Source organism: Notamacropus eugenii, chromosome 5, assembly GCF_028372415.1.
Source record: "Notamacropus eugenii isolate mMacEug1 chromosome 5, mMacEug1.pri_v2, whole genome shotgun sequence".
NCBI lineage: Eukaryota > Metazoa > Chordata > Mammalia > Diprotodontia > Macropodidae > Notamacropus > Notamacropus eugenii.
Window position 1 is genome coordinate 258,871,432 of NC_092876.1, and position 19,514 is coordinate 258,890,945.

General features: G+C 38.0%; 1 protein-coding gene across 4 annotated transcripts in view; it reads left to right on the plus strand.

Annotated features, from left to right (window-relative positions):
- The window catches only part of MYO1B (myosin IB), a 210,525-nt gene that overhangs the window by 116,352 nt on the left and 74,659 nt on the right, over positions 1–19,514 (plus strand). For all 4 annotated transcript variants that reach the window (XM_072612699.1, XM_072612702.1, XM_072612703.1 and 1 more), the window contains exons 5-7: positions 3,290–3,394; positions 9,795–9,841; positions 13,810–13,873. In XM_072612699.1, the coding sequence (XP_072468800.1) occupies positions 3,290–3,394; positions 9,795–9,841; positions 13,810–13,873 (216 nt within the window). The remainder of the gene's footprint in view (positions 1–3,289; positions 3,395–9,794; positions 9,842–13,809; positions 13,874–19,514) is intronic.

Genomic DNA, 19,514 nt, shown 5'->3' on the forward strand with positions numbered 1-19,514 from the left:
GACAGAATAAGGTAGTTCTTGCTCTAACAAAATGGCCAAGCATTCAAACTATGCTTCAGAGAGCGCAGCTCTGATGGGCTGGCCATGTTGTTTGAATGTAAAATGTATATTTCCCAAAAAGACTATTTTTTTGGAGAGTTCACATAGGGCAGGAAACCATATGGTGGTCAGAAGAAGCGATACAAGGATGCTCTCAATGTCTCCCTTAAGAACTTTGGAACTGATTGTGGGACATGGGAGACACTGGCACAGGACTGCTCAGCATGGTGTGCCTACATCAAAGAAGGTGCTGTGCTCTATGAGCAAAGCAGAATTGAAACAGCTCAAGGGACATACAGGATGCACAAATTAAGAGTATCCACCCAAAATGTTCACATGTACTATTTGTGCTTGACCTGTGGTAAAACATTCTGACCTCATATTGGTCTGATCAGTCACAATCAGACACATTGAAACTTGACTTTATCATAGTGATGTCATTTTGGTCCTCTTTGAGAATGAAGGACAGCAACCAATTTTGGCTGATGGAAGGTGGAGGCTGTAGTGACCCATGGAAGCCACTGTGGATTGTGGCTAGCCAAGCCTTGGTCTCCTTGCAAGTCCTCATTTCCTCACACCTGGGTTATTGCAATATCTTGTTGCTGGGTCTGCCTGTCTCAATTCTTTCCACTCCAATCCATCTTTCATTTAACTGCCAAAGTGATTTTCCTAAAATGAAGCCATTTTAGGAAACATGTCACCTACTTAAGTTACTTACTCAGTAAACTCTTCTGGCTCTCTTGTCATCTCCAGAATCAAATATAAAATCTTCTGTTTGGAGCATTCAGAGGCTTTCATAACCTAGATCCCTCCTACCTTTGCAGTTTGCTTTCACTTTACTCCCAGACATTTACTCTGATCCAATGACATTGCCCTCCTTGGCTCTTTCGTAACAAAGATACTCCATCTCCCTCTCGTCTTTGGGCATTTTCTCTGACTGTCCCTCATGTCTGGAATGTTCTCATTCAGTTCCCTTATTGTTGTTCAGTCGTTTCAGTTGTGTCCTGACTCTTTGTAACCCCATTATGATTTTCTTTATAGAGTGGCTGGCCGTATTCTCCACATCATTTTACAGATGAGGAAACTGAGGCAAGCAGGGTTAAGTGACTTAAGTGAATGTCTGAGGCTGGATTTAAACTCAGGTCTTCCTGACTCCAGGCTCACCCTGTGCCACATGGCTTCCTTTAAATCCCAGCTAAAATCCTGTCTTTTACAGGCAGCCTTTCTTCTTAATTCTAATATCTTCCCTCTTAAGCTATTTCCTGTTTATCCTGTATTATAGCTTATTTGTATATATTTCTTTGCATATTGTCTCCCCCACTGGATTGGAACCTCTTTGAGGGCAGAGACTATCTTTTGCCTCTTTTTGTATTCCTAGTGCTAGTGCTATGCCTACCACATAGTAGTCACTTAATAATTGTTTATCGATAAGAAATACATTCATATGTAAATACACACAATTTATGTATGTATATTCATGTTTACATTTGCATACGTATATGCTTACATTTGCATAGATGTATACATATGCATATACACACCTGAGAATTATTAGAAGCTTAGCAACAACATTGTATGGACTAAGTGGAATAAATAGTACCAGAAGGAGTTTGGAGAGTCCTATAGATAAAACAAGAAGAATGTACTCAAGCCAAACTGCTTCCTTCACAATTTTTGGGGGGTCCATCCCTGGATATACCTTTGCTAATGATCCACTATGGTCCTTTCTGGCTTGTTTTTAAATGCATGAGGTAAAAGTCTCTGGGACCTTTGTGTATGAGAGATTCTGTGTATCTTCAGTAATTAAAGCCATGTGGGCATGAGGCTTTGATAAATATGGCAAGTTATTAAGCATCTGTTATGTCTAAGGCACAAGGGAGAAAAGATTTTTTGCTGTTTCGTTTGTTTTTTAAATGACATACTACTAGGGAATGGTTATGAAATTTGCACAACTAAGTGTAATATACAGCAGAGTGTAATGAAACAAAAAGGAAAATTTGAAGAGGTCGAGAAATTTAATTCTCACTTAGAATTGAGAGCCGGTTTAGAGCTTAAGCAACTTACATGTGATATAGTTCATATATTCTTTGCCCACAGTTCATATAGTAAGATTAGAAAACCTTGAGTTGATCTTATAATAACATTTGTGGAACATTTTATGGTTTATAGAGTATATTTACTGTTCTGTCCAGTTCATTAGAATATGCCTCTTGGATCTAGAATATTAATAGAAAGTTTAATTGATGCTGACTTGCAGCTGTAATCATTACATTTTAGCATTTAAGTATGTAATATTTGCTGAATTATGACCTGATTTGTTACCTGTTTCATTTCCCAGCTTAGGTATAAATCACAGGAAATGAGTGGTTAGGTCACTTTTTAATTTGAAGAGTGAATAATTTGCTTCTGGCAGAACTGTACAACCATGAATAATCAGCAGTATTTCAATAATTCAGGTTGATTTGAAGAGTTCTAGTGCATATGGCTAATTTTGCATAGAGACTAATTTTGAAGAAATGGTTATTTTAGACCTTCTAAGTGTATGTAGCAGCAAGAACAAGATTTACTGCACTGTGGCAGATTATCTGATGGGCACAAGTCTATAGTGAAGGCTACTTTAATGAGTGTTTTAAAGACAATTTTAATTAAACTAGTAATTACACCTAAACATGGAATCTTTAAGTTCTTTTTCTTAAATATCCCTTCAGTAGATCTTTCCCTTTCTCTTTGCAGAAGTGGAAATCCATGGGTATGGAACATTGCATGTAACATCAGATTTTTTTAATGTGTGGATGGTTTTGTCACTTTCTTCCCCTCTTATTCCTTGTTTAAAAAATACATTTTTATCATGAGAGATTACTCTTTGAGAGATTGTGTAGAGGAACAATTGTAGGTGATGTAAAAAGAAAAGATATCAATAAAATTTCATGGTAAAAAGTGTTTCTTAGAACTTTATGTAGCAATTTGCTTAACATAAAGATCTCACAAGAAATATTTTCTTAGCAACCATTTTTTTTTCATCATGTAGCATGGAACTTAATCTAGCTGAGGTCTGAATTAAAGATTTACTCTCACTAAAAATTTAAAAATCTTTTAAACTTTTTAGAAAAAACACTGAGAATATGCTACATTTAAAAATAAATAGGCTTATGCCCCCCCCAAACCCAAACTTTTAATGTTAGTACCACCCCTTAAGGATTTTCAAGATTTCTGTTTAATTCATTATGGTGGCTTTGTTTCTCATCTTCAGAAGCCAGCAAACTTGTGATGTCCTATGTTGCTGCAGTTTGTGGAAAAGGAGCTGAAGTTAACCAGGTCAAAGAACAACTTTTACAGTCGAATCCAGTATTAGAAGGTATGATTTTCCTATATATGCATATGTTAGGTCTGTTTCCTTTGGGCATCAGTGTAGTCCTTATGATTGAGTTAATTTTAGGAATATTTCAAACACTTGGCATTCAGGAAGCAAAAGGAATGAAGTAAGAGCATTTGGACCAAATCCTGCAGAGTAAATAAGCCCCAGCCTAAATACTTTTGAGCTGTGCACTTGCAAAGTGCAGGAAAGTTTTTTTTAGTTTTATTTATTTATTTTTAGATTTCAACATTTATTTCCACAAAATTTTGAGTTCCAATTTTTCTCCCCATCTCTCCCCTTCCCTTACCCCATAACACCTTGCATTCTGATTACCCCTTCCCTCAATGTGCCTTCCCTTCTATCACACCCCACCCTTCCCTTATCCCCATCTTCTCTCTTTTCTTGTAGGGCAAGATGGATTTCTATACCCATTACCTGTATTTCTTATTTCCCAGTTATATGCAATAACAATTCTCAACAGTCGTTTCTAATACTTTGCATTCCAACTTCTCTCTCTTCCTCCCCCCCCCCCCCCCCCCATCCCTACTGAGAAGGCAAGCAATTCGATACAGGCTATACATGTGTAGCTTTGCAAAAGACTTCCATAACAGTCATGTTGTGTAAGACTAACTATATTGTCCTCCATCCTACCCTGTCCCCTATTTATTCTATGCTCTCATTTGACCTTGTCCCTTCCCAACTAGCACTTCTAGTTACTCCCTTCCCCCATTTACCCTCCCTTCTGTCATCCCCCTCACCCCACTTGTCACCTTCTCCCCTACTTTCCTATAGTGTAAGCTAGATTTTTATACCAAATTGAGTGAGCATGTTATTCCCTCCTTACGCCATATGAGAAGAGGGTAAGCTTCACTTTTTCCCTCTCACCTTTTCTCCTCCATTGAAAAACATTTGGATAGGATATTGCAAGCCCTTCAATCCCTTAATGCAGAAGCTGCCAGATCCTCTATTATCCTGATTGTATTTCCACAATACTCGAATTGTTTCTTTCTAACTGCTTGCCATATTTTCTCCTTGACCTGGGAACTCTGAAATTTGGCCACAATATTCCTAGGAATTTCTCTTTTTCGGTCTCTTTCAGGAAGTGATCAGTGGATTCTTTCAGTATTTATTTTGCCCTCTGGTTCTAGAATATCAGGACAATTTTCCCTGATAATTTCATGGAAGATAATGTCTAGGCTCTTTTTTTGATCATGGTTTTCAGATAGTCCCATAAATTTTAAGTTGTCTCTCCTGGATCTATTTTCCAGGTCAGTTTATCCAATGAGATGCTTCACATTAGCTTCTATTTTTTTCATTCTTTTGGTTTTGTTCTGTAATTTCTTGGTTTATCATATAGTCATTAGCTTCCTTCAGCTCCACCGTCATTTTTAAAGAACTATTTTGTTGAGTGAGCTTTTGAACCTCCTTTTCCATTTAGCTAATTCTGCTTTTTAAAGCCTCCTTCTCCTCATTGGCTTTTTGGACCACTTTTTCCAATAGAGTTAGCCTATTTTTAAAGGTGTTATTTTCTTCTGCATTTTTTTGGATCTCCTTTAGCAAGTTATTGACTCGTTTTTGAAGCTCTTCCATGGCCTGAGCCCATTGCATGTTCATTTTGGAGGTACTGGATGCAGAAGCCTTGACTTCCTCTGACAGTATGTATTGTTCTTCCTCATCCAAAACGATGGAAGGAAATACCTGTTCACCAAGAAAGTAACCTTCTATGGTCTTATTTTTTTCCCCCCCTTTTTGGGCACTTTCCCAGCCAGTTGCTTGACTTCTGAATCCTTTGTGAAGAGGAGGGTCCTAGTGCTTCTCCTCACCCCAGGACCGTGGTCAGGGCTGAGATTCAGATCAGCTGCTCACTTCCCCCAGGGTCTTTAGGTGGGGCAAGGCTGCCACCACTGCTGCTGCTGCTACTACTACCACCGCAGCCTGGGGCCAGTGCTGGGGGACCCTGCTCCCCTCTCACCCAGTTGCAAAAGCCCTCTTACTGACCTTTGAAGCTTTCTTTGGTGCTTGTCGGTTGAGGGATCTGAGACCCTCCCTGCTGGAGATTCTGCCCTGGAGGCCTGTTCTGGTCCTGTTCCTCCCGGTGCTACGTGCAGGGCTAGGACTGGGCTCTACTGTGCTCAGAGTCCTGTGGGATAGACCTTTCCTGTAGGCCTTCCAGGTTACCTTTGGCTGGAAATCTCTTTCGCTCTGTCATTCTGTGGCTTCTACTGCTCTAGAATTTGTTGAGTCATTTTTACAGGTATTTTATGGGCTGTGGGGGAAGAGCTAAAGTATGCACATGTTTCTACTCTGCCATCTTGGCTCTGCCCCAGGAAACAGTTTTTTTAAGTGAGAGAAATTTGTCACTATTAAGTGATTATTTGTCTTTAATTTTCAAGGTTAATAATGTAACTTAAATGTTTTTCCACCGAAAGAAAAAAAATCCAAACTCCAAAATCTAGTTGACATTTGTAGTTTATATTTGCCAGCTAAGAAGAATCCAGCAGGAAAGAAGAACATTGAAGCAATTCAGTTAAACACTTATTAAGAACAGAACTTTGATATATAAAGACAAAATTGAAACAACCCCCTTCCCTCAAGAAGCTTACATCTTACAAGGCAAAATGTACCAGATTTAAGATGAGAGCTTGTTAGCTGGCTAGTCAAGTTGTAAATGAGACCCAGGTTTTAAATATGAACATTCTGGAGGTTAGTTTAGTTTGTTCTCCTTGACCACAAATGTCATCCCTAAACCTGAACATGCCTCTTTTTAAATGCATATGCTAAGCAAAGTCAGTACTGAGTACCCTTAGCCTCATAGGGAACCAAGCAAGAATTAGGTCAGTTATCACTATTGGAAAAGCATGTCAGATCACATGACTCCTTTCTGTTCTTGAGGATGGCTGAGGTAGTCCATATAGTCTGAGGGTAATCAGTAGACTTGGGAACTGAACAGTCTTAATGTCAGTACTAACTCACTGTAAAGATGGGATGGCTTCTCTGTTCTTGGGTTTTCCAAATTTGTAAAAAGATTTATAAATTTAAAATTTATATAATTTATAAAAAGATGAGATACCTCCATTGAGACCTTCATAAGAATATTGAAGATGTTATTACTGCCCCCCTTTCTTCTTCTTTGGGGAAACTTCTATTACTTAACCATATCTGAAGCCCATGTAGAGAACTCTTGGTGTGGAAACTCCCTTCACTCATGTAGATTACTAACTTTTAGACTCATAGAAAAAGAGCTGGATGAGACCTTAGGGACTATATTGTTCAAGTTCAGATGCAGAGACTGAGGCTAAGGGGAGATAAATGCATAATTTGCCCCAGGTTACACAGGCAGTGTCAGATATGGCATTTGAAACCAGGTTTTAGGGGTAAACCAGACTCCCTCTTTATCTGCGAGATAGCCTTAAAAAGTTGCCTGTCGACAAAATGACTAATATAGAAATGTTTCACATGATTGCACATGTAGAACCTACATCAGATTGCTTAGCTATGTCAGGGAAGAGAGGAAAGGGAAGATAGAATTTGGAACTTAATAAAACAAACAAAAAGGATGTTAAATATTGTTTTTTCATGTAATTGGGGGAAAATAAAATATTTTTTAAAATGAATATGTACTAACTATAAGAAAAAGTTGCTTATGGGCACTGAGAGGTTAAGTTTTTTGTCCACTATCGCACACTGTGTGTGTCACATGGGCCACTTGAACTCAGGTCTTCCTGACTTCAAGGCTGTGCTACTCTGGATGGAATGCCAGGTCTTTTATGATTTATCATTCCATTCTTTGGATTTTTCAATTATTGACTTTTCTGTTCCTGCTGAATCATAAGCTCTTGCCTTAATATTTTGCGCAAGGTATGTGCTGTGTATCTCCATGTGCTTATTTTAAGAATGCGATGCCCCAAAGTAGGGGCATTGTATGGTCCTCTGATCTTCCTTTGTGTTTAGAATTCATTCCTTTATTCAGTGGTATTTGAAACTAGACTCGAACCCAGGAAATGGGAGAAATGTATGCTGGTGGGCATGTATTCTCTTTTAAGGGAATTTTCTTTCCTTTCTAGCTAGAGCAGCTACTGTAAATGAACTTGGAAAACAATGAACTTAGAAAAACAATTGAGGAATGTATCTCAAGCATTTTAGAATAGAGTGCTTGTGTTTGAGTTGGTGCTCCACAATGAAAAGCTTCAGTGTTTAGATCTATGCTTAATAATATGTAGCTCAGATTTGTTAGATGAAAAGATGATTTATGGCTCACAAATGGCACCCTGAATAAAGTTTTTTTTTTTTAAACAGTTCTTTCACTCGGCCCTGACCTTCTCTTCAACAAATTGCCTTTTTTTTGGTATCAGCTCCTTAAGTTAGATCTAAAACTGCCGATCTCTTGACTAGGGAGGGAGCTATGTATATTCCCACCCACTCCAGTTGGAGTCTTATGAGAAACAGCAAAAATGTTAGGTTTCTCTTATCAAGCAAGTCAAAGCTCACTATTATCAGCGCTGCATTTATGAAAATCATTAGCCTGCTGGGTGGGTGAGGTGACTCCTACCCTCCTCGTCAAGCATGGTTTTTTAAATAGGATTTCTCCTCTTCCTTCTACACCAAGCAGTATATTACAGTTGATTTTTAGTTCAGATATGAAATTGTTTGCTGGGAATTGTTATTCTAATACCTGAACTGAATTTTGTCCTCCAAAAACTTTGTCTGAGCCTGATTTGTTTGCTTTGCTAAGTTTTGATAAAATGGAAACATTTTTATGCAAAACAAAGAAGCTGGCCAAAATATAACAGAATGAGCCTTGCCCTCATCCGTTTACATACTTCATACTCAAGAGTCACTCTCCTCTTCAGACAAACCTTTTGGGCCTTTGATTTGTTGTTCAGCTGCAAAATGGTAGTTAAGTTTTTGTAGCTCTCAACTAGGCACAGAGTCCTTAACTTTGAGCGTGAATTCCTTTGCTGCTTTTCTAAGTAAAGGCAGAGAAGTAACATTTATCATGTATAGAAAAATGGTCATGGTGTTCAGAAGATCTGGATTGAATCCTGGCTCTAATACCTACTGATTGTGACCCTGGGCAAGTCACTTAAGCATCCTCTTCCCCCAAATCTCTTAAGCCTATGAGTTGCAGATCAGACGCTGACCCAGAAATGGTTAGAGTTTCTTCAGTGGAAGTCCCCTATATCCATGAAGTCTCAGGTCCAGACATACAAATAAGATAGCCACTACAAAAACTAACCAGATATAAAACTGTTAAATTGGATTGATGTTTAGATTACTTGGCTTTTGCAAGTAAGGATTGTTTCATTATTTTTATTTGTTTCCCCAGCACCTAGCATAGTGCATGGTAGGCACTTGATTATTTATTAAGGATTAAGATTAGACCATAAGCTTTAATGTCTAAAACCTTCACTAAGACTTCTGTGACACCTTGTATTAATGATTTGTTTATTGATGACATTTAGGAGATGTTTGAGTTTCTCCTGTCTTTTCCTCACATCCTGATGTTCACATTTTTTCTTTCCTAGAATATAACACGCTGTATGACTCGGTGCAAAGGTCTTGTGATCTCCTTACCATGTCATCAGCCATGTGATTTCCCAGGGCAGTACTAGAGGGGAAGTTTGGAGATTTCTATTTAGGAGGCAATACTGCTTTATCCTCTTTTTCTTGGAGCTATTAGAATGAGCTTGAGTTAGGATGAATCAGTTGTCTCCCAAAGGGGTTTTGTACATACTCCAGGAATTTTTACATATTTCATAGGAATAGAAAATATGGTCTTCTGCAGCATGATGGTCATGTCCATTGTCAATTGGTTGTCAGTCAGCCAGCACTGATTAACTTATTACTCTGTGTCAGGCATTGTGCTAAGTGCTAGTGGTGAGTTCTGTCCCCTACTCCGTCCTTGGAGGACTTAGGTAGTTAGCTTCAGTTAAATAGATTGCTTTGCTTTTCCATTACCATTGCATAAAGTTTTGATATCGTTTCTGTGGTCTTATAGCCTCCACCCAGTGGCACAACCCATTCTTGTTACTTAAATTTACTAATTATGATAGAAAGGCAGTCACTAAGGTTTGACATTTTCTAAATTGACTAATATTAGAGAACCCTCAGAATCACTGAGATAAGTGACATCTTATGAAACACAATGAAGTCCTAAAATGCCCCCTAACCTGCCCCCTAACTTGCAAATTTTAGACACTTCATTAAAAACCCTCCAATCTGGATGTTTCCAAGGAAATTTTATGGGGAAAATTAAATCAATTCTACATTAAAAGTGTCATTGCTCAGACTCCTCAGAACATGAATAGGATGTTTATATTTTGATCTTCCTGCTTGAGTTGTTATCGTAGATTGTCAGCATCTTTAATCATGTCAAATTATATCTTTTTGTTTCCTACAGCATTTGGAAATGCCAAAACTGTGAGGAATGACAACTCCTCTAGATTTGTAAGTATTTGTATAGACAGGAGAGTTAACACTTTTTGGTTCACTCGTGTTGAAAATGAATGAAATATTTAATATTGTCTTGATATGTGTGTGCGTCTGGCTTTAAAATATAAAAATAGAACTCTATTGAAACACTGGTGATTAGGATGGGAAGTGCTTTGATCCCTCTGATATCTTGCCCTTTAATTCTTTTTAGAAAGATAGCAAACCACTGGTGTCACAATCTCCTTGTTACTGATGGTGGTTATAAAACTTCAAGGGCAGTTTTAACATGATGGCATGTAATAATACCTTCACCTTCACCTAACTGAAACTCGGCCAAGAGCCAAGAAGTGAGCCAAAAAAATCCCAAACCCACAAACTCATCTTCTCTTATCCCCCCAAAAAACTCTTAACTAAAGTAAAATAACTTAACATTAGTGTGGCAGTTTAAAATTTACAATGCAATTTTCTGTAATATAGGTAAAACAAACATAATTATTATAATTCTTACAGATGAGAAAACTGAGGGGTGAATTGGCTTGCCTTAAGGGTTATAGAACAAAGAAAAATGCCTGGCTACATGTTGCATAGTACAAACACTAATGGTTATAGGAATTAATTTTTACAAGAATCCAGTAGGCCTGTTTCCCCTTCTTATACACAGTTCTAGGCAGCTAGGTGGGACAATGGATAGAGCACCAGCCCTGGAATTGGAAGGACCTGAGTTCCTCCTTGGACCTTACATAACATTTTGTTTTGCATTCTCTAGTGCACCTCTTATATGTTGTTATATATTTTCATTATCTGTGTATGTACCTTATTCTTTAAAGCTCTCGGAAGGTATGCCTTCACTAAATCTTGTATTTACCCCTGTTTAGCAAAATTCTCCATACACATGTACTTGACATGGTTGTATTTAATTGAAATGAGATAATCATTGTTGCAGGAAATAGCTAGAGGTTCCAGACATATAGGAGAACTCATTGGGAAGTATACTTGAGAATCCATAGTTCCATGAAGAACTTACCTCCTTTGTGCCATGCAAAATAGAGAAGGCTGAATGGAAACTAGATGTAGTTTGGGTAAAGGTATCTATCTGTGGTGGGGATGGGGGTAGTGAAAGAGAAGATCTTTATAGAAGAGCAGACTTTAAAAAGTATACATGATTGTACTTACTGTATTTTTGGAAAGTTCTTTCACAGTGAGACTGAAACAAACTAATTATGCCTTGGTTTGTTCAATAGCTATTCTTACTATATTGACCAACCCTTATGGTCACAGAAAGAGCCAGACAAGGGATTTCATCATCAGTTTTATTTTTTTCCTCCAGTATATTTTAGGTTTGATTTACTTTGATTGAAATTATGTAAAACTTTTAGTATATTTAATACAGAAACAGAATATTAATCTCTTTCAAATCTCTCTTGTGCTTGCATGACCTTGGGGGAAATCTTTAACCTCTGTAGGCCTTAGTTTTCTCATCTGTTAAATGAGGCAATTTGAGTAGGGATTTCTAAGCTCCCTGCCAGTTTTAAATGCTTTGAAATACTTTAACTTATGATCTAGGACAGAGATGTCAAACTAGTTGCAACACTCCAAGCCACATTAAAATGTCGTTGGGAAAACATGCTGAAGCCTACTTAGATCCACCATGCATCTCCCTTTGTGCTTTACTTACCTGCAATTCTTAAAGGGAAAATGTGGTCCAGGATTTACAGCCATGTAATATCACCAAGAGGATAAACACCCATCTAATACATCTTGCAGCACCTCACATCTGTACATTTCAGATTAGCCACAGAAGACAGAGTAGAATAAAAACAGCCTTTTTCTACTTGGAGATCAGGTAGAAATGTGATTTTTCACCCTTATTATTCCATGTCTCCTTTCTCTTCCCTTTTTGAATCCCCGCCTTCTCTCCACTACCATTTTCTCCAACTGATACCTCTTTCCCTCTGGCCTAAATGACTACTTTTCATTTTAATAGGTCATTACTTCTTAATCCCATATTTTATGTATAGTTATGAGATCCTAAAATTTATAGGAACCTCTAACGACAGACTGGTGTAAACAGAGCTCTACCCATGTTTGTGACAATAGTTTTTGAAAGCCAGTTACTTTTACTGGTTATTAAATGAGCATAAGTTCATATCAACTTATTAATTGAACAAGTACAGTGTGAATATATGGGGCAGCTAGGTGGTGCAGTGGATAAAGCACTAGTATGAGTTCAAATCTAGCCTCAGTCATGAACTGTGCTACCCTGGGCAAGTCACTTAACCCCTATATGCCCCAGTTCCTCCTCTATAAAATGAGGACATACTGGAGAAGGAAGTGGCAAACCACACAGGGTCACGGAGAGTCAAATGTTGCTGAACAACTGAACAACAATGAGGTGGAAGGCAGTGTGCTGCAAAGACAAAAGTAACAGCCCCTGCCCTTCCAGTAGTTAAAACGACAACAGTGGTTTTGAAGAGGCATCTTTGAAGACCATGATCTCTCTCTACCTATTCACCTCTCACCAATTATTTTGAGAATTAAAAATTAACAACGTAAGCTTATTGAAGGCAGGAATGGGATTCTTTTCCACTGTGACACCCATGGCAGCTACTACGAATATGCATACATATTCCCAGGGTTTGTTCACAAAATAGAACAAACTCTCCTTCTCTAAGAGGAAATCAAAATATTTATTTGGAACACTGCTATTAGAATACCAGAAGGCAAAATTTAGTAATCATCACCAATCCAGGGACCACCGACATCTCAAGTGTTCTCTCTGACAAACCTCCCCACAAGCAAGTTCTTCCCTCCGGCCTATTTCTCTCTCTGCCCACTCTGCAAGCAATACAGTATATACTGTTTCCAGTCAAGATTCTTGATTGGCTTAGTGCTGAAAACCTTGAAAATCAGCATTAAATTGGAAAGATGTGGGAATCCCTATGGCCCAGAGCCTAACTGGCTCTTCCCCAGGGCTCCATGTGAAACCTGTTAATGGGCAGGGAAGATCTCATATCCCATTAACCTTACAGAGGGGAAGAGGGGGCTTTATGTTCCTAGCATTTAACAGGTCCTATCCCATAGTAACTACTCAATTCTGGTTAATTTGAAATTAGGATAGAAGCATTTAGAAAATGTTTGACTGTTACTAAAGTAGGAAGTAAAATGTAACCATACTATTATCATCCCAGTATACCTTATATCAAAGGAGAAACTGCCAACAGGATTACTTGTTACTTTTAACTTTATAGGCCTGTCCTTTAAAAAAAAATGTGGGAGATTGAATCTCTCCCTCTTCCCTCTCCATTCTCCTCTCTTCCACTCCTTCTCCCTGTCTCTGTCTTACCTACAAAGTGGGCGACGATGTTGGACCATGGATCGTTTCATAATCACCATCAAAAGTGGAGGAACATTTTGCCATCAGCCAGTGATTGACAGTTAGTTGTTCATACCCTGTACCCATTGGTTTTGCTCTAAGATAGGCAAGTAAGTAGAAGCCTGGAGATTGTTTCAAGAGTTTCAAAATATTTTATTTGTAAGATGCTAATGTAAAGGGGAAAAGCTTCCTTCCAATGTTTATAATTTTTTTCCTTCAGCATATAAGAACTATTATCTGTTTTCAACAGTTATTACTATTAAACCAAATAGCCATCACCTAATTTACTTAGGAGTTTGAAACAATACTTTGACCTGGAAGTCAATTGAGAGAACAATTTTTCTGTTAATAAAATGATATAGTTATTTTTGAGCTAATGCTGTACTTTACTAGAAGTGTCTTATAGGAGATATAAAAATAGTATATATGCCTTGCATTGAGACTAGACTATCGCTTGACTGACCCTTCACTCTTTCCTCATTACATTTAAATTAACACATAAAATGAGGTCAAGGGCTTTAGCAAAGGTCATTGTCTTAGAAGAACTATAATTTGGAGAGAGATAGATCTAGATTTCAAAGCTAAATACATGTAAAATGTGTTTTTACAGGGCAAGTATATGGATATTGAATTTGACTTCAAAGGAGATCCACTGGGAGGAGTGATAAGTAATTGTGAGTATTGTTCTTGTTTTCATTGAGAAAATTTCTAAGCAATTTTATAAAAAATACAATAGTAAGTAAATAGTCAAAAAATAGTAAAAGTTTAGCTTGGAGCTTTAATTTCAAAATACAGTTGTTATATATTGTAAGTTACATGTTGTATAAGAACAGTGGTATTTTCCCTTTTGTGCATAGAATTTGGATATTGGAATTTCAGATTATTTTGTCTTTTGTTCCCATACATTATACAATACATAATGTAGACATTTGAATTCTGCATATAAGTGTATATAATAAACCAATAAACGGTTAAACTATTAAGGTAAGATGAAATCTAAAATCACTTTTTTTTTTATACCATTTCCTATAAATCCCTTTAAAAAATGTGTCAAGTGCTTACTTTGTGCAAGGTATACTGTAGGAATAAATCAGCAGAGGGGAAATTAATTCACAATCAGAGTACACATTGCAGGTTTGAAATAGTGTCTTTTCTTATCATCCTTTGTCTTCCTCCTCCCCTCTTTAAGGAAACTTAATGTATAAAAGTATGAGTTTAAAAGAAATTATAAAATTTGTTTTATAGAAAGGTTTATATTTAGAGGATTTTAAATGGCAAGCTCCCTTAGCATATTTAGAATATTATTATATTTACTCAAATTTTAATTACCAAACTGTTCAGCAAAATATCTGTTGTACATACTAGAAGACGGATTTGAACTTGAAGATTTACTACAAGAGACCTTTTGACACCATTATGTCTAGGTGAATCATAATGCATTGGATGGAATCTCAAATTCACTCTTTGTTTCTGCTTCTGTGCTCACTGCTGATCTGACAGTTGTCTCTCCATGTAACCCTTTGTCTACCTGTGTAGACTTATATTGTAATCATTATGTTAGAATCAGCCGTTTGCTAAGGAGATGACTTTAGGAAAATGCATTACTATTATAAGATGGTTAGTATCATAATGGACTTACCATGAATCATTTTGTACACCATATTTGGGAAGAGAGCAAGTGTTCATGCAAACAGTTCATGATGTGGCAAAAAGAATATAATTGTTACATTTGACAGACTAGTGAGACTGGCTCCATTCCAAATCCATGACATCTTATGATTCATTTTTGTGGTTGTTGGGTGGTTTCAGTCATGTCTGACTCTGAGATCCCATTTGGAGTTTTCTTGGCAAAGATACTGGAGTGGTTTGCTATTTCCTTCTCCAGCTCATTTGACAAATGAGGAAACTAAGGCAAAGAGGGTGAAATAACTTGTCCAGGGTCACACAGCTCTAAGAAGCATCTGAGGCTAGATTTGAACTCAGGAAGGTGAGTCTTCCTGATTCCAGGTCCAGCACTCTATCCATTGTATCACCTAAATACCTCTTATTGTGATTCATAGTTTGGTATAAAAATTCTTGTGTGTATATATACACATATATATGCATATACACATATTATACACACACATATACACACCAATGTTTGCTTATCAGACATTTGTGCTGTCCAAGACAACTCTCTACTGATAGAGGGAGTTTCTTCACTGGGAATTCTTCTGCCTGATGATATTATAGATCCAGCCCTCTCACTACCAAAAATGTTCAAAGTACTGGGCTTACAGAGATGGAGCTCAGAAAATGACATAGTCCCGATTTAGAAATAGCTTAAAACGTAGCAGGTAGGAATAAAACACATATATATACAGATTACCACAGTGCAAGTTAGAATATGATTAAGTACATTTGAAGAGTGAATGACAGGAGAGATAGGAGGAAGGAGAGAGAACTTTTATTCTAAGTAGCCGTACCAAGGAAAAATTCAAGAAGGTGGTAGCAACCATGCTTGGGCCTTGACTTTGAAGAGAAATCTTGAGCAGGTTGCAAAGGTTTATGAATATTATTCTAAGAAGTGTTACTTTTTTCAAATCCAGTTCCAAAATGTGTTTATAAGTTTCCAACCCTTCCCTTTATGTATAAAGATAATTGAAAATATTTTAATATTAATTTTAGTTGAAAATATTATTGTTGTGGTGGTTTACTCATTTTAGTCATATCCTCTGGCTCTTCATTACCCTATTTGGGGTTTTCTTGGCAAAGATACTAGAGTGGTTGGTCATTTCCTTCTCTAGCTCATTTATACAGATGAGGAAATTGAATCAATAGAGTAAGTGACTTGTTCAGGGTCACACAGTAAGTATCTGAGGCTGGATTTGAACTCAGGTCTGCCTGAATCCAGATCAAATGCTCTATCTACTCCACCACGTAATTGCCCTTGCATAATAGTACATTATGTTTTTTATGGAAAAATAAGCATAGTAAACACAATAAGGATATGTTGCAGGAATATGAGTATCAATATATTTTGAAATTTAGCCCCTTCCTATCTGTGTGACCCTGGGCAAAGTCACTTAACCTCTGTTTGCCTCAGCTATAAAATGGGAAGAAGAATAATAATGGCACCTACTACCCAGAATTATTGGGAGGATCAAAGGAGATAATATTTACAAATGTTCTAAGTTGAGTTCTAAGATAAAATATAAACTATTTAATTTTTAATGTACTATTCAGCTTGACAGCTTGATCTTTCCATCCTTTCTGGACATGTCTGCCCTACCCTGCCCTCTTCATTCCAACTAAACTGGTCTTCTCTTTAGTCGTCCGATTTTACACTCTGTCTCTTGACTCTCTTTTATCCTGGGCTCAAGTCCCCTCTTCCTTTTAAATGGAATTCATGCCCTGTCTCCTTCATGAAACCTTTCCCAATTCTCAGCAGCCACTAGTGATCTCTCTTCCAAATGACCTTGTACTTAGCTCTTCCACGTATATTTGTATTTATTTACTTTTAATTTTTTGTTGCTATATTTTTATATGTAATTGTTGTCTCCCATCAGAATGTAATCTGAATGTGGAGCAGAGCCAGTTTCATCCCTTGTACTTGGATCCACAAGGTCTGGCACAGTGCCTAGAATACAGTAGGCATTTAATAAATGTGGATTGCTTAATTAGCAGGTTAATTAGCCTTTTTTCCCCTCACTTTTCTTGAAGAAGCATATGGAGAGGAAGAAGCAAGTCACTGTGCATTACAGTTTATCTATCCTCAGGGAATGGATTTCATATATTTATATTTCCTAGCATTTGTTTTCATAATGAAATTATTTTGATATTTGTGGTAATGAGAAACACCCAATCATTTCTAAATAGCCTTTCCCTTTTCTTGAGAACAGGAATGAATTAGTGGTTAAAGCAGGAAATGTCTTCCTATAGGCATCACTGTCTCATAGGATGCTCATAAGTGCAGCCGTCCACCGTGCTTCTATAAGCAGATGGGCAGGCTATCTAAGGGAATATAAAATAATGGAGAAATGTGCTTTCTTCCACCAAAATGTGTGGCATATCCCTGAAACACAAGCATACAAATGTAAGTACTGGGTTGAATCTTTCACCACCACCACCTGGCCCCCTCTACCCCCCACATGCACACACACATACTTCTTGATTCCTGGGATTGGCTATAATGCCTTCACATGAAGAATGCAAAGGATTCTACTAAGCTTTACTTAATCCTCTTTCTGGCCAGTTGGGTCCTATTTAGGAGAGATGGGGAGAAATGTGAAGTCAAATCAGCAATTTTCTTTTCTTCTATTAAAACATCCTCCCTGGGCAGTCTTATCCACCCCCATAACTTCAGTTATCTTTGGGCAGATGACCCGCAGCTCTCTCTGGCCCCAGAGCTTCAGTCTTTTCCCAGAAGCCTGTTTGATAGTTTTATACTTCTTCCTTTCTCAAACTTAAATTTAAAACCAAACACATAATTTTCTTCCCAGAACCTATCCCAGCTTGCCATTCTCTGTAATTGTCACCACCATTCTCCACTACAGTGTGCTTATTATGGGGGGAGGGGAACAGCAGGGGTATGCTGGTAAATGTTTAACAACTGCCTCTCATTTTTCTTGAAACCCCTCCCCAAAAATGTGCCTGTAACACATTTTTAAAGCTTAATCCACATTATTAACACTTTAAAAAATCTACACCAGACTATCAGTGGCCCCAGTAGGGTACAAAAGTTTAGATAAAACTATTCTCCCATCCGCTGGGAGATTGTATAATATCATCGGGGGAGGAGGTAAGGGGACAGATAAGAGACTTTAAAGACAACGTACTTTGTGTGGCCTGAGGAGGAATGTTTTTATTGAATCTTTACAGATTCTCCTGACTTGTAAAGCCCTTTCACTACCTGGCTCCACTCTACCCGCTTCATTGCCTTATGATACATTACTTTCCTTTTACACACTCTACAGTTCAAACTCGCCTTTTAATGCTGCTTGGCGCAGGAGTCCCTCCAATCTCCCATTTCTGTGCTTTTGCCCTGGCTGTCTCCTTCCCCCATCCTACTCCCATACCTGGGATGAATGCATCCTCCTCTCTGTTTCTTACTATCAACTGTTTTTCCCATCAGAACTTGTCTTAAGTTGTACTTTCTCCATGAGACTTTTCCTGATTTGCCTTCTCCCCAACCTCCCATAGTGCCCCACCCCTGTTATCTGCCAGTTCCTCCCCTTAATTACTCTGTATGCACTTACATATATTGTTTCTCTTGATAGAATAGAAGCTTCTGCCAGGCACATCTGTGATCCTTAATAAATGCTTGTCAATTGATTTATCAGCTAATGAAATCGGGCAACACTTTTTGGAGGTGGGAATCTTTTCCTTGGGTTTTAATTCAAGGTGACTTTATGAGCAGAAGGTTGGGGGGAGGCTGGCTCCTCTGAACAAAGGTCTAAAAGTAAGGGTGTCATTTCAGTTATGACTTCTCACCTTCCCTTAGTTGCCAGAGCCTTGACTTCTTGACTTTGGTGTTTGATTGTGTCACTTTTTGCAATCCCATGGACCATACTGTTCATGGGGTTTTCTTGGCAGATACTGGAGTGGTTTGTCATTTCTTTCTCTTTTCACTTCTGGATCAAGGTAATTGGAGGTTAAGTGACTTACCCAAGGTCACACAGTATCTGAGACCAGATTTAAACTAAGGTCTTTCTGACTCCAGGTTCAGTGCTCTATCCACTGAGCCACCTAGCTGCCTCAGCTTCTTGACTAGGCCTGTCATAATGACTTTTTTATGAAAAGGTATCCCTGCCTCTAGGGTCTCCTTGTCCAAATCTATTATTCGTGGTGGTACTGACAGTTTTCTTGTCGCATTATTCTGAACCTCTCATTCTGCCACTTAAAGCATTCCACAATAAGTCCCTTCCTTGCTCCCCCCACTGTTGCCTACCATGGGGCAGCTAGGTGGTGCAATGGATAGAGCACCAGTGCAGGAATCAGGAGGACCTGAGTTCCAATCTCACCTCAGACATTTGACACTCACTAGCTGTGTGACAACTGGGCAAGTCACTTAATATCTCTGCCTTAATTCCCTCATCTGTAAAATGGGGATGATAATAATGGCATTTACTTTCCAGCATTGTTTTGATGATTAAATGAGATAATAATTGTAAGTGCTTATCACAGTGCCAGGCACATAGTAAGCACTATATAAATGTTGGCTATCACTGTTATTATTAATATTATTACTATCTGAGTAACTTTGGGCAACTCACTGAACCTCAGTCTCTTTTGTGGGTCTGTGTAATCTAATAATCTCTTAGATCTGTATGA